This window comes from Oreochromis aureus, linkage group 17, assembly GCF_013358895.1.
Source record: "Oreochromis aureus strain Israel breed Guangdong linkage group 17, ZZ_aureus, whole genome shotgun sequence".
Taxonomy (NCBI): Eukaryota; Metazoa; Chordata; class Actinopteri; order Cichliformes; family Cichlidae; genus Oreochromis; species Oreochromis aureus.
Window position 1 is genome coordinate 6,487,206 of NC_052958.1, and position 16,258 is coordinate 6,503,463.

Consider the following 16,258-nt stretch of genomic DNA (forward strand, 5'->3'; position numbering starts at 1 on the left):
CGTAGTTTTTCACAGGACTGCATATCTCAGGTTTCTGTTAGGGTCATTTCACCATAATTTGCTGATAGTCGCAAATTGAGTCAGCTGGAGAATAAAGCTGAAGTAGCTTATGGCTTGTTCACTCCAAGCAGTGAATTTTCAGTACTGAAAATGAGAATTGTCATTCAGAAGTTCCCTCACTTTCATCGTAAAATGGTGGGAGAGTGGTTAGCACTGTTGCTTCACAGCAAGAAGGTCCTGAGTTCAATTCCACCATCAGACCGGGGTCTTTCTGTGTGGAGTTTGCGTGGGTTCTCCCCGGGTACTCCGGCTTCCTCCCACAGTCCAAAGACATGCACTTTGTGGGGATAGGTTAATTGAAAAATCGAAATTGCCCGTGGGAGTGAATGTGAGTGTGAATGGTTGTCTGTCCCGTGTGTTAGCCCTTTGACAGACTGGCGACCTGTCCAGGGTGTACCCCGCCTCTTACCCTATGACAGCTGGGCTCCAGCTGTCATAGGGGTGTAAAGGCTCCAGCGCTCCCCGTGACGTAAGCGTAAGCAAATGGATGTCCGTGTTAAGTTTGACATGCACAGGCAGGAGGGCCGCTGATGGATGAAGACGATGTAGAGGTAGAGATGATGCTGGCAAGGAAGAGAGCCTTGCCTGTGGGTCGGGTAAAGTACATCACTCACTCACTTGAGACAGACGGACAGATGGGCAGAAAGAGACATGGACTGACAGACAGAGCAAACCCTACTCAGATAATAAAGCTGTTTGAAGTTGTTGATATTCTCCACTGACTGGTGACGCCAAACCTAATCTAGCCAGTTTAAGTACATCAGCGTCAGCCAGGGAGTCTTTCAGTCTGACATCAAAGCTCTGTTTCTAAGTTCGTTTTTCAGATCTCTCTCCCCACCCACTTTTGTGCACTTCTGAACTTATTTTTGTTGCTTGCTTGCGGATCCTGAGATTCCCTCCCTCTGGCTTTCTTGCTAAAATTTTCAGCTTAGAAAACTCTTTTTATTATGCCCTAGAGAGTCATTCTGGCATTGACATGCAAGCAATATCAAAAACCTAAAAGTGTGTGATTCACTTTGTTGCTAACCTGTGTGTTTGTCCTTAGACCCAACAAGTTATTACTACAGTAAGAAATGGGACAATCATAAATTAACATTTGATTAGAGACAAAAGTAAAATATAGAATTTCCAAAATTATTGTTTGTGTGTAGTTAAAGTTATCTTGATATCTGGCTACTAGTTATTTGAGGGGTTGGGAGTTGAATAGATAAAGTCATTTATCAGGTAAGAGGTAGCATTGATGATTCTTTCAAATTTTTGTCTATCAGGTGCTTTGGTTTTATAAAAGTGCAACAGTAAATAGCAGTACCTCTTAAACTACCACCCGGAGGCAACAGGACAATCTATAAATACAACACTGAAATACTGGTTTGTGGCTAAAATGTTAGCTGTCACTGCTGTAGCAGAAATTGGCTTCCAATTTCCATTTGGGTTTCTGTCAGTCCACCCAACTTATGTTTGTCAAAAATTCTTTCTCCTTTTTGCTCAGCTGTTGGTCTTCACCAACTGTAAAAAGAAACCTGTGGCTCTATTGCTGCTCATTAATCAGTTCTACTACAGATACTATAGATATTTGGTTATTTTAAAAAATAAATAAATAAAAAAAAATCTGATATCAGCTGTTTTTGCTTTTGTTTTGTTTTTGTTTCAGACATACGAAATATAAAAGCAAAGGGAAGTTGCAGAGTGCCCTCTAGTGGACAAACCACGCAACTGTAACACTCATAACATGGATGAATGGTTTTTTGTTTTTGTGTTGTAGAAAAGTCAGCACCACTTATTCAGATTTAAGTGAGTGTATGTTTTTTAAAGTCATCAAAGATGCTTGCTGTAAAATCATTGGAAAACAACAGATCAAAGAAATCATTAAAAGCTTAAAATTACCATGACATTCATGCACATGATACGCGTATGTAAACTTATGACCACAGCTGCAGACTCTGGAATGCTCGTTTGAGTGCATATGTTACCATAAGCTTTATGACACTGTACTATCACCATTCCCTACCAGCACTGCCACCCACTTACAGTGCCCTCTAAAAGCACGTTAACAGCAGGGTGAAAATTTCAAACCGACGTACTCGCGATTACGGATGATCGATGATGCTGATACTCGTCATTACTGGTGATAGATGGCAGCTGCAGCAGGACGAAGTGTTCAAAGTACAGACTGTTTTTTTTTTCTTTTTTGTCTGGCTGTGTACAAAGCAGTTCCTCCAGACTCACTGGTCACACCTTTCATCCATAAAAAACACATTGCCCCATAACGCGCTGAAACCAAAGCAACAAATGTCTTGATGTTTATCTGTTAACTTTTTTTGCACATCTGAAACATCAACTTCTGAATTGCTATTTATACATTATAGCAAACTGTATGCACATTTAAGTCGTATATTACAATAAATCTATAGAGGACTAACAGTTTTATGTCAAATTATTGGATGCCCTGTCAAGTGCTTGTATCATGAACCAAAAAGAGTTCCAAAGTATAAGTTGTGCCCATGTGTGGGATGTTGCTTTATTAGCAGCTGGACTCTTTGTTGCACTTTGTATGAAGTAGATCAAACCCAGAATTATCTCATTGCTACCTCTTGTTCTTTTCTGCTGAGGTGACCAGCCATCACACAAAAATCTGCTTGTATTTGGGCAGGGGTGGGCAATCTCAGTCCACGAGGGCCGGTGTCCCTGCAGGTTTTAGATCTCACCTTGGGTCTACACACCTGAATCACATGATTAGTTCGTTACCAGGCCTCTGGAGAACTTCAGGACATGTTGAGGAGCTAATTTAGCCATTTAAATCAGCTGTGTTGGTTGGAGGACACATCTAAAACCTGCAGGGACACCGGCCCTCATGGACTGAGATTGCCCACCCCTGTATTAGGGGAACATTTTTTGTCATTGAGTTCACCATGAATAGAATTGACATATAAATGGCTTAAGGGGCAATTGTTGAAACTACTGCACATTAAGTGGTGTGATTTATATTTCCTGGATTATATGAGGTTTGACTGGACCACTGTTTGACGTAGAAGTATTTGCGTCACTGTCCCTGTCGTCCATCTGTAACTCAGTATACTGCATGATAGGGAAGAGGCTGTAGAACCTGTTTATTGTGGATCTGCTGTAGAGCAAAATATTCACCATAAGCTACTGAGACACCAAGATGGTATTTAAGATGGGGAAGAAATAAGACCCTTGAGCCCCTCTTTTTTTCCTTTTTGAAAGTACGCGTGCTTTTCGTGTGTCTGTCAAACATAAATAACATATACACGCTTTAAAAAGTGCACCTATGAAAGAGAAGGGGTGGAAAAGGGAAAAATTCATTGCCTTGATCTGCATTTCTTTTCTCATGCACAGGGCTTACAAGACGATCGAGGATGAGGATCTCAAGTTTCCTCTTATATACGGTGAAGGGAAAAAGGTAAGTGTGTGTGTGTGTGTGTGTGTGTGTGTGTGTCAGTGCAAGTTTGACTGAGTTTGTGTGTCTTCACCAACCCTTGTGTGGTTTGTACTGTAGAATTCAGAAGTGCAGAGAAAAAAATCACTCGCTCCAAAATTGTCAGTCTGTCTCTCACACACACACACACACACTACAAGCCTGCCAGCCTCCCAGAAAGTGGGCGAACTCTCTGAAGTGAGTGCGTGCGCGTGTGTCAGTGCGCACCCTCACTTAGAAGAGAGGGGAGACGGTCCATCTATTTCACTCCAGCGGCACCACTATATCTAAGACACACACAGACATTCAGACAGACACACACCACTCGGGAGATGACAGTCGTCTCTCTGAGAAGCGAAGTTAATCCCCGCTGGGATAGCAGGGGAGAGGAGAGAAGGAGAGACTGAAAATACTCCACCAAATAAACTGCAGCGGAGAAAGGGGGAAAAAAACGGCTTTAAATTCTCAGTCACGTCCGTTTGTTTCATATTTTCAATCAATTCCATTTGATGCAGAGAGAGACGTAACGCGAAGCTCCAGAAAGGAAAGCATCTTCTGACGACCACACGGCGCGCATATACGCGCGCACACACACACACACACACACACAGTGTTGTCCATCTGAAGTAGTGAATGGCTGCTGAATTCAAAGAGCGGTCACAACAAAGCGTCGTCACAGGGATGAGAGAGAGGAAGGCAGTTGCACAAGAATGCGATAACTGAAAGACTAGTTTAGTCTGAGTGCACTTTTGACACTGTTGCTTTTGCCGTAAATATCTTTCCACTGTTTGGCGAGCGTGTATTTAACAAATCCATTTTGAAGCTGTTTGTTGTGCCACTGCCTGATAATGTGATCATCGTGCAAAGCAGTAGTTTTACAGAGAAATTCGGCCCCAGATGCTTCATTTTTTTTAGTACATGTTAAAGACTGTGCTCCACAGACGCGCTCTGCTCTATGTTTGCCCATTTCTCCAAAAAAATGAAAGCTTTATCGCACTCGTCTATCACCAGCCTGCCACCCACTTACATCGGCCCCCAAAAAGCACGTTAACAGCAGGGTGAAAATTTCAAACCGACTCGCTCGTCATTACTGATGATTGATGATGCTGATACGCAGCACTGATGATAGATGGCAGCAGCAGGATGAATTCTTAAGGGCACAGATGGATTTTTGTCTGGCTGTGTACAAAGCAAGTACCTCCTGTCTCATTGGCCAGACCTTTCCTCCTTCAGATACACATTGCCCTTTAAGATGCTGCAAACAAAGCAACAAAAAGACTACACAACCAAACAATACAGCTTCATTATCTTTATTTCTGAAAACTTGTGTGAATTTGGTTTTTTTGCATCTAAAATATCAGCTATGAATATGTTGGTATATAATAATAAAAATGTATGTGGATGTAAATGATGTATTATAAAAGCGCAGACTGTCATTGAGTGTTCCCAGATTCAGTCGCCCAAAATAGTGTTAGCATATGTTTATGTGATTCCTGTCACTCGGTTCAGTAAGGAGACATCATTTTGGGGGTGGGGGTGAACATGATTTATTGAGATACAGAATTTGAATAAAAGTGATTTGGCGATTAGACCCGGATAAACCAGCAGCAGCAGAACAGAGACCCAGCAATGACAGGAATTAGGACAGGACCCCCCATTGTGTGTACACTGGTGGTGGTGAAGATGAAGATGGAGGCTTGGGTTATGGCTCAGAGATGCCGGGGAGAGATGGATGGGGAGGAGGCGGGTTGCACAAATGCGAGTCTCAAAGGCGGAATGACAGAAGAGCACTGAGATTTAAAGGCTGATTGAAAAATGGCTGATTGAGAGTAATGATGTCAGTACTGAGTTCTGACAGCGTGGGAAAGAGGAAGTGATGTAAAAAAACATTGTAGCAGGCAGATGAGTGATTACAGATCTTACTTATTGAACTTATGCATTAACTTTGTTGTGAAGCCATGTTTATGTCATTGTCTGGGAGAAGATACTATCGGCTGCTCTCTCGCCACAATGGGTTGCCGAGGCGGGTAGCTCCGCATGATTGATGTGGAAGTTTTTATGCCGGATCCTCTTCCAAAGAGAACTTGTGTCTCCGGCTGAAATGCTAAATGCTTTAAAAAAAAAAAAAAAGAACTAACCAGTTTGTTTTCCAGGCGCGGGTGTTGGCCACCATCGGTGTGACGCGCGGACTCGGTGACCACGACCTCAAAGTTCATGACTCCAACATCTTTATCAAGCCGTTCCTGTCCTGTTGCCCTGAGGTAAAGTGAAATGCTGACACACTAAGACGTAACACAAAATAAAAACAGAGCATTGCTTTTACCTTTATATTTTGCTCCATTCCTCTTAATTAATCTTTGTAGACAGATAAAGTGTTTGATCTTTTAGAAGCAAAATACAAAGCCTTTCCCTCCCATCATTGTAGCTGTGATGAAGTGCTCGACAGCTCTCGATTTTCCCTGCAACGCTTTGCACGCAGGTAAATTTTGACAGTCTGGGAAAAAAAATTCTGCAAGGGGATAACACGTATTTTCATCAGTGTGTTAATTGTTAGAGCAGGGGTCCCAATCCCAGTCCACGAGGGCCGGTGTCCCTGCAGGTTTTAGATGTGTCCTTGATCCATCACAACTGATTTAAATGGATAAATTACCTTCTCAACATGTCTTGAAGTTCTCCAGAGGCCTGGTAATGAACTAATCGTGATTCAGGTGTGTTGACCCAGGGTGAGATCTAAAACCTGAAGGGACACCGGCCCTTGTGGACTGGGATTGGGGACCCCTGATCTAGAGCATTCGCTACTCACCGTGTTTGGTGGATGCTTATCTTTGGCCAAATGGAGTTTGACTGCTTTGGGGCTTTCAGTGTGTCTCTGTGAGCTGGGTGGAAACACTTTCGTGGACATCCGAGCGGACGTTGGATCAGCAGCCGTTGCGTTGTTTTTCTTGAACTTTGTGCAAGAATTATACTGCCGTCTGCGGTGTGTTTTCAGGCAGCTGAATGAATCAGTTGTGTTGCTTTGTTGTGCAGACACAACTTTGCAAAGCTCTTAGCATATAATTTGTTCTTAGTTTCCAAACATCAGAGGATGAGCCAGCTCTTTGCCTTTTGCTGTCCGAGACTTTTTAGGCAGCCTATTATCGGCTGTTTAGCTGTCTTTTTAACATAGTTTTATTACATCCAGTAAAAGTCACGCTGCACAGTGCAGAAACTGCTATGATTGGCTCATCAAGCGTGAAGTGTTCCTTTATTTATTTATTTATTTTTTGAGCAGTGTATTTAACATTTAACACAATTGCTACTTAAAGTTTGAAATGCAGTTTTTAAAAAGTGAAAACATTCAATAATTCACGTTAAACAGAAAAAAAACCAAAGAAATCAATTTTCAAGCTAAAAAACAATTAAAATAAATAAACAATGAAAGGAACACTTCACACTTGATGATTAAAATGGATCAGTAGAAAAGTAGAAAAGAAATTTCCACCTATAGCCACCCCTGTAACGGTATGTAATTTCATGTGAACTACTGTTGTTCCCATCCTCACTACATCCGTCTGTACATGACTTATCTTCAATTTCTCTCTCACCGGTTCCTCCTCCTTGCGATCCTTTCAATTTCTTGAACTGTTGAATCTGCTGGCAGAAAATCTCTGAAAGCATATGGCAATGTGTGAATTACCCATCTGTATACATGTCAGGGTAAAATAAAAAAACAATATTGTGACAGTTTTTCTTTTCCATCTTCATCTTGGATTTATGAAGACGGTGCGTCAGCTTTGTAAATTAGCTTTTTACACCTTCTTTCAAACAAGTCTGACATATAGCATGTGGCTTTTGTCCAGGCAGATACTGAAGGAATAAAGAACATAATCTGCATCCTGCACTGTAATTATATAAACTCTGCCTCCAGTCCTGGCAAAACAGCTGATCAGTGCCAGCCTATATGAACTTGATAGCTGGTAGTCTTTTATGCATACTCTAACAAATGGTCCTGCATGCAGCAACTACAGTTTCTGCAAACCACATTGCACCCCATCTCCTTCATTTAATGCTATTTACAATATTTTAGATGCCACGTCAGTTGTCTTTTGGTTTTCCATGTATGTGCATGAAAAGCTCAGGAGCAGTCATGCCACGAAATATAAGTTAGTGCAGATGGAATAAGTCAGTCAGTTGACTTACCCTACTTCTGCCTCGGTCATATCTGCACTGCAGTCACTAGAGATGGCAATTTTCTGCTTCTCTGTCTGGAAAAAAAAAAGTCCTCTGCTGCTGAAGAACTTGAGCTCACCTGTCTGACTGTCTGGCGCTGGTTTCAAACCGCTTTCATCTCCTGATGCAGTTTGTCTTATAGAGTTTTGCATTTTTCCTCCCCGAGCGCTCTGCTTGATCTTTAATTCATTAATTCCCGGGGTTCATACCAGGTTCACATGGAAGTCTTAACTCCTCTCAGCACTCAGAGCCTCTGTCTGGATCTCTCCCTCTTTCTCTCACAAACGAATCTCTCACCTCTCCACAAAGCCTCTCAGGGGTATCTCGAGATGTTCTCTGTAAAGGAAGAAACGGCATTACATTCATTAAGTCGTAGAATCGTCATTGTGTGTAAAGGGTTGGACAGAAAAGATTTCATCATTTCATCTGTCTTAGTCATAATAAGCCAGCCTTAATTAAAATTGCAGTTTTGTTTCACTGTTTTGTAATTACATAAATGTGTAAAAGCCAATTAGCAAAACTGGAAAGGGGAAAAAACTACAAGCAAGATTTTCAAAAAGATAATAATAGAATCTCTTATTTATTAATGGATGTGTAGTGTATTATTTTGAATTACAGGGCAGATGGAAATTAATGGTTTACTCTGACTCATTTCGTGGGGGTTTCTTTCTGCCTTTTTTTTCCTGCTGATGAATACATAAATGATTCTAGAAAATAGTTGAATATTTTCTGCACTTTAAAGCCGTAGTGATGAGATCCAGCAGTGCAGATTCTTCCTCTATTCTTTTTTATGCTTTTCATGTCAATTTGAAATGAGTAGTGAATAAGGCAGGAGGGTGAAGCAATCCTGTGTTTCAGCAGTGAACACAAGAGCAAAGTAACAACAAAGGTTGATGTGTGCAGTCAGACCAGGCAGTCGATTCAAACAGGGTGGTGGTGAGGTACTGAGTACTATAAGTTTCTATATAATAAGGCATCTATATATTGCTATTAGCAAAGCCCCAAATTGCTTCACAAAAAGAAAAAATGCAAACAAAAGAACTACTTTTTTATTATTATTATTTTAAAAAAAGGACAATGAGAAACCACAGCTAAATATTTTAAAAGAATCTACCTAAGATGTTGCCAGATGATGCAAGTCTGGTCACTTGATCTCACGAGCTGACAGCTATGGATATCGACCATTCAAGCATCAAAGAGAGCACCCGTGTAACATGAAGGGGTCATGGGTCTTATGGTACGGGGCTATTTAATGCTAACTGATGAGCAGAGTTTTAAAATAATGTGAAAAATAATACTTGGCCAGTGTGATTTTAGACGTAGCAGAGTAATATGCTCCGAGGAGCAGGACATATTACTCTATACAGTCTGTATAGCTAGCTGTAGCTAACAGTCATCAAAGCGGGAACAAAAAATTTCCTGTATGACCTAATGTACATCAATGGATGATAGAAACAATGTCATTTTGGATTGTATTAAAATCAATTTATTTATTATAAAAGCATCAGAACACTTAAAATTACTTGATGGATTTGGTCATAAACCAACTTCACTAGTGAGCTGGCAACATCAGACTTTTCTTCCATGCTTTAGGACTGAAAGTATAAAGACATTCTTGGGGTCACTGGACTAAAAAGAAAAGTATAACTTAAGATAATATAGGTTAGAAAAGTCCAGCTGAGAAAACGCAAACTGCAATTAACAATGGACCAAGGATTGAGCCTTGAGGAACACCGCAACTAAAATCGATAGCAGTGCAATGTTGCCATACGAACACTGAATTTGAAATGTATGAATGTGAAAGATCTAGAGCACTTCCATTAGAACCAACCTCCTTTTTTTACAGCGCAGAAGAATGGAATGATTGCGTAAAAGCTATTAAGAGTAGGTCATTTGATACCCTCAGTAGAGCTTTCTCTTTGCTATAATGAGCTTTAAAAAACATCAGTATTATTAGTGATAAAAGGGATTGGTTGAGTTAAACGGATAACCCTCTTGTTGTTTGTTATGCAGGTGAAGGTGTATAACCTGACACATTATGAACACGGAGCTGATGATGTGCTCGTGATGGGAACTGATGGCCTCTGGGATGTCCTTTCCAACCAGGAGGTGGCTGAAGCCGTCACCACCTTTCTAGCTAACTGCGACCCTGACGACTTGCACAGGTTGGAACTTTCCTTTGTTTTATTTCCTTTGTCTAGTCATTTCATTTTTGCTACATAAATAAATAGGAATTTTGTAAATTGTGCCTCTGTGTTGTGTATTTTATTCAGAATTACATCTTTGTTTTCAGCATCATGCGCTGTTAGACTATAGAGTTTGGCACATCAGTGCAGAAAGGCACAAATATCCTGTTGCTAGATAAGATCCACAGATGTCAAACTGGAAGACAACAAAAGTTTCAAATATTGAAATCACAATAGAGCTCTGGCAACTTCTGTGTGTCAAGAGAGTGCAATTAAATTAAATGAGCTATAGTGTATCACAATATTAAAGCAAGGGCTTCATTGCTGTGCCTTCTATTGGCCAGGTATACAATGGCAGCACAGGATTTGGTGATGCGAGCACGAGGTATTCTGAGAGACAGAGGCTGGAGGATCACCAATGAACGTCTGGGCTCCGGAGACGACATCTCAGTCTTCATCATACCTCTCATGTACGGCAACCGCCAGCCCTGAGGAGCATTCCAGCGATGCTATGGTTCAGTGATGAGAAGGGCCTGTAGACTCAGCAGGATTGATTAGTCCTGAACTCAGAGTCCCCTTTTAGTTTTCTTATTTATTTGCTTCCTTAGAAGAAGGTGGAACATTAATTTGTTGGTGCTTCATTTCTCTATGGGAGTTCAGGATTGATCGGCTCAGGGGAACTACAGTCAGCATCGCCATGTTAGTTTATTAAGACTCCACAGTCATGAAAGCTTAAACCGTAGATAATTTTAAGTCACTAAATCATGTCATGAATAAACAATGTCAAGAAATAACTTGCCTGGCAAAACTCAAATAAGCAAATGCTTTTCCGAAGTGAAGAAGAGCTTTCTCGCTCTTTCCCTCCCTCCTCTTACCTCTTGTGCTATACAATTCTGGGCTCCTCCTCCTACTATTCCCCTCTCTTTAGTTGATCCTTCCTTCTCTTGTAGGCTATTGTATATTTAACTTGTTTATATATATATTTAAAAAAAAAGAATACCTCCTTTGTCTTGTGAAAATGGACCACGCTGACATGTCAGCTGCATTTTCCGTTTTGCCACAGTGTGGCTTTAAAGGACTCACTTGCTGAAGAACTGTTTCAAGTTTGCCGAAGAAATTAAAGAAGTGTTGATATGGGCACAGAACAAGAGGTTTCCACATTTCCAAAAAAGTCATTAGAGGATCTTAGCCTTTATCGATCGAGAGTTGAGACAGAAGGTCTGATGTGGTTTATGAACAAACAAACACATCTGCACAGCAAAAAATAAAAAGTTCACTGTGACAAGTCATTTAATCCAGTAACAAGTCGCCATGTTTTACTAAATGTTTTATTAAATGATTTTCTTTTAGATATATTCTTAGATATTTAGACTTTTGTTATTTTGTTTCTCCTCTCTAGCCATTAAATATGAAGCTAAAAATCATAGTTCAGCTTAACGAAGGATAAGAAATACTTTGGGTGGGGACCAAAATGCAACCAAACTTATTGTGACCGTATGTAATAAGTTAATGATCTTCTTACCTTTAAAATTGTTGCTTTGAGGATGGGGACAGCATCTGTGACCACTAGCAATCAGCCATTTTCTTGACTTTGAATCATCAAGATATTGATGAACCGCCAATGAGAAGGATTCAGTCTGCCATCAGATTGAATTGGTGCAAGTTGGGAATTATGTGTGCAGTCTTTGATAAAACCTGTTGGAAATTTGTTGCTGTCAACATGCAACATATACATGAACTACTTGCATTGAGAAATTCCTCCATAAATAGCGGCGCAGTTGCTGCAGGACAGCGATGTAACTGCAAAATAACATAGCAGGTTTACCTCTATCTTACTTGCCTCCGAGTGGTCAATTGGTTGCCGCCACTTGCAATTACCAGGCTACTATCCATCTTTTTTTTCTCTCCTAGTCGCAGTGAGGTTGCCGTCCTATTTTTACTCTAGCGTGGCTAAACCATAAGTCGTAAGTGGTTTCTATCTACTGATTTGGAAAATAAACATTTTTTAATATAATTTAAAAACCTTAAATTTTTAAATTTGGGATTTGGTTTGATTTCTCTTAAGGTTATAAATAACTGGTTTAACATGAGATTAAATGACTTGTACACCGGTGCATTTGCACTTTAGGCCAACCCATATAACTCACTGAAGACCCATGGTACGATGAAGAAGCAAATATTCCCTGCAGCAGGGACGATTGAATATAATTCATAACTGTAGTTTTAAAAAGAAAAATCATGAAGTACAATCAAGGTTGAATCTGAAAGCTTTTGTTTTGTTTTGGGGTTTTTTGCATGTGTCTTGCTTTAGATGCTTCATCAAAATACAGATGATGTTGCCTTCAGGGGGACGGGTTTGGGTGAAATGTGTTACCGTGAGTGGATGTAGTGGACTGTGTGTCAGTGCATGCTGTAGCATAATGTAGGCCTGGGATTATGAGCAATGGTGCGATGGTTTGAATTACTGTTTGATTTATATAGACTAAATGGGAACTGGTGACAATGTTATTTGTTAATGTGCAACAATCATGCATATATTATTGATTATATATTATTCCAGACATTTGGCATAAGACCCAAAGGATGAGAACAGCCACGAAGAAAGGGAACAAAATGAAACAATACCAATGGCTATATAGGAAACCAAATCATTTTTTCTTTTTTCCATATTTCTTTCTTGTTTTTTAGTTTTAGGAAGTAGCAGAAGAAATGAAGTAGTTTGTGATTTAGAAACTTTAAAGTTATCTCAAAATTTTAGGTTTTTAATCTCAAAATTTTTATTTGTATGTAGAAAATTGAAATTTTGAGATACCTAACTTGAAATTTAGAATAATTTTGATGAAATTTTGACAAACTAACCAAAAATTTTGACTTGCATATAGGGGGGAAAAAAGTGGTGGAAAAACTGACTTATGTTTCACTCCAAGCTGTTGAGGCGAACAAACAAATGTGTTTTAGAAGACTTTGAAAAATTAAACATCATCTTAAATAAATAATTTATCTTCACCGTAATTGATGTGTGCGGTTTTGGAATTAAACCGGTGTATTTAAAAGTTGACTGCAAAGCTGGAAAATGTAATAAGAGGGTGACAAGTATAAAGAAGTCATTTGTTAATAAGTAATGTCCTGAATGATGTTAGATAATTGAGCTGGATGAGAAGAATATTGGTTATTCCTGTGTGTATGGTGCATATGAAACTACAGCTAGCAGCTATCTAGCTTTATTTAGCACTGAGACTAGAAAATCAAATGCTGCTGATCTTTACTGATACTATATTTTATTATTTTGATCTGTAAAAAAGTCAGAGTATAAAAATTCCAGTTTTGCTTTTTCTTTTTTTTTTAACATATTAAAAGTTGAGATCTGTCTTTACACGTCAATTTCTGGCCTAGCTGTTTCTATGCTACACTAAGCTAAGTTAAGCTAATAGTCTCCTAGCTGTATCTTTAAGATTTTCTCGTGGGAACTGGGTGTGGTATTGAAACATCGCACTTCATTCTTCCTCAGACTACATACATGCAAATTACTCAAAATTATTTTGTGTCACCATACATGTACGCATGCTATTTGTCATGCTATCTTGCACAGTGTTTGCAGCTGATGACAATTATCTACCTTTTCCTCCAAGAAGCAGTCATTGATGTTTACCTGAACTTTGCATGGTGCATTTTCCCCTCTTATACATTCCATTAACGAAATATTTCAATGTTAAATTATGTATTGATGAAAGAAAAACCTTTCTAATCAGTGGTTATTTTCCTTCATACTTTACTTTTCGACTTAAATGTTTTTGATGCTACCAGATCTTCAGCATCTGATGTGTGCATCAGTATGTGTTTTGAATGTTCATCCTTCTACCTGTGCTCTATGCTCTTTATTATTGTCATTAAGCCTTTTTCTCTTAAACGAATGTGGAAACTTGAGTATATATTTTATTTTTCTCATCCTATTGTACCACCCAACTACTGCACATCAACTCAGGTTCAACTGTCATGTGTCGATAACGACCTGTTGAGAGTGATTTTCTAAAGACAGGGAGTGCTCTGTGATGGTCTTGGTTCCACTGCATTTGTAAATATGTGGGAGTGCATTGGTGTGTACAGGAAGCTCTTAGACTTGATCAGCTTAGTCCCTTCAGCCAACTGTGGGTCTCGCTTTCTGAACTTGCTGTATTGTGAACCTTGTCATTGCTGTTGTTTTTTTTCTACCTAACACTACTAATGGTTATAGAAAGATGCAAAGAGCTGATTTCTTTTTTCTGTAGCAAAGAGGAATTTTGAAGCCCAGTGGAAAACCATTCTAAGTGACCATTGTGCTACCCTCAAACTCTGTTTGTGAATGTGAACTGCACATTTTATATAACGTGAAAATAACTTATGAGGTCAAAAAGAAATATTTTTAATGTTTCCTTGTGCAACTCTTGGACTTTTGGGGGGGAGTGATGTTTACCTGCAGTGTTTCTTTTCCAGAAATAAAAAAAGAGACAAATGTTGAAGATCAATCTAAAATTGTTGTTTGTCTTACTAAAAAAAAAAGAAAGAAAGAAGAAGAGTCAAATGGAGCTGTGCTCAACATTCATGTGAATAGAATCGATAGTTTTTCCAAACCTTTGCACTCTCAGTTCAAATCAATCTCAACGAGCAAGAAACAAAAGAGAGTCCAGAGGAGCTAATCAGTGTTGTTGCTGTTTATATTCCCTTGGTTCTGCTTGTGGCAGACCAGAAACTAACAAACACGGTCAACTGGACACTCAAGGACTAGTTGGGCTCTGAGAGCAGACAGCAGAGGAACTACAGACTACTCACTGAATGTCAAACATTTTGCTGGAAACGCTAAACAAGCTGAGGCATTTTTGTTTTATTTATTTATTTTTACAGCGAACCGTAAGTGCAATGATTGTGCACAATCATTCAGACACAATTCATAATGTTGATGAGGTAAATGTGGGTAAAGGCCATTAGAACAAACTGATTTCCTGTGTGACCACAAAGGAAATGTGGAGAAAAATGGATGAATGACCTCACTATTCATATACTAGTAAGTGCTTTATTTAATACTGTCACCATTGGCCATGTTTGATGACTGCCTAAGTGAAAAAAGTGAAAACGAAAACCGTTGCTATTCTCTACAAAACATATATACGCTTTATTCTTCTCTGTTGCTTCCATATATGGAAGCAACAGCTGCTTGTCGAATGATCTTGTGTTAAAAGCTTTGGCATAATAAGCATGTGCTTCAGCCAGTACCTTTTTGATTAGCCTCGTGCTTTCTTGCTTTGTGGTAAATCTTTCTACTGTATTCATTGAGAGATTAAATGCTACTCAAAAAATAAACAAGAAAAAATGCACACGCTTAATAAGTAGGTTATAAAAATACTGAGGTGGGGAAATTAAAATGTTCATCTTCACTGTAAAATAAATAAAGAACCCATTAGAATAGAGTATTATACAATGTACTGCTTTAAAATAAACATTTTTTATATTTGCCATATTATGAAAAACACAGCTTTTTTCATGCAATCAACATGAAACCCTGCTATTTATCAATAGTTCAGGCCGCTGGTGGTGGAATGGTGTGGGGAATATTTTCTTGGCACATTTTGGGCCCCTTAGTATCAGCTGAGCATTGCGTTGTTTCTGACCATCCATTCCTTTGTGACCACAGTGATGGCTGCTTGCAGTAGTATGACGCTGTCACAAAGTGGAAAACATCTCAAACAGGTTTCTTGAAAATGGTTTGTACAATGAGTTCACTGCACTCAAATGGCCTCCACAATCACCTCAACAGAGCACCTTTGGGATGTGGCACAATGGATTTGCATCAATGCTGTGCATGTGACAAATCTGCAGCGACTATGCAATCCTGTCATGTCAATATGGACCAAAATATAAGAAGAATGTTTTCTAGCACCTTTTCTAGATAAAATTGTACCTTGAAGAATGGAGACAAAATTGGGTCCAAGCTGTTACCAGCAAAGTGTAACTAATAAAGTGTCCAGTGAGTGTACTATGAACCATGGCACACATCAACTTCATTCTAAACTAATTTACAATGCCTGTCACTAGGCAACCCTTTAAAATACATAAAAATCCTTTCATTCATTAAAAAAATTAAAGAAAATATATTATTTTTTAAAGTTTTCTTATACATGTACTGTCACAGGGATGGATGCACATATTAAACAGGGCTAACAATTTATTTATTGAACTCGGCTTATCTACAGGTAACTGTTCATCTCTGGCTCTCGTCCACAGTGTGTCTTTTGTCCTATCTCACTCCCAACACCCCTCACTGATGAATGCAGATGGCTGCCACAGAGGTTTCTTCCTGTCACGTGGGAGTTTGTCCTTTCCACTGTCACCAAGT

General features: G+C 39.3%; 1 protein-coding gene across 1 annotated transcript in view; it reads left to right on the forward strand.

Moving 5' to 3' along the window:
• Nucleotides 1-14,367, forward strand: part of LOC116328744 (protein phosphatase 1H-like) — a 36,469-nt gene extending 22,102 nt beyond the window's left edge. Inside the window, exons 7-10 of the mRNA XM_031750607.2 lie at nucleotides 3,418-3,481; nucleotides 5,650-5,757; nucleotides 9,719-9,870; nucleotides 10,236-14,367. Coding sequence (XP_031606467.1) covers nucleotides 3,418-3,481; nucleotides 5,650-5,757; nucleotides 9,719-9,870; nucleotides 10,236-10,383 — 472 coding nt within the window. The 3' untranslated portion in view covers nucleotides 10,384-14,367. The remainder of the gene's footprint in view (nucleotides 1-3,417; nucleotides 3,482-5,649; nucleotides 5,758-9,718; nucleotides 9,871-10,235) is intronic.
• Nucleotides 14,368-16,258: the final 1,891 nt, after the last annotated feature.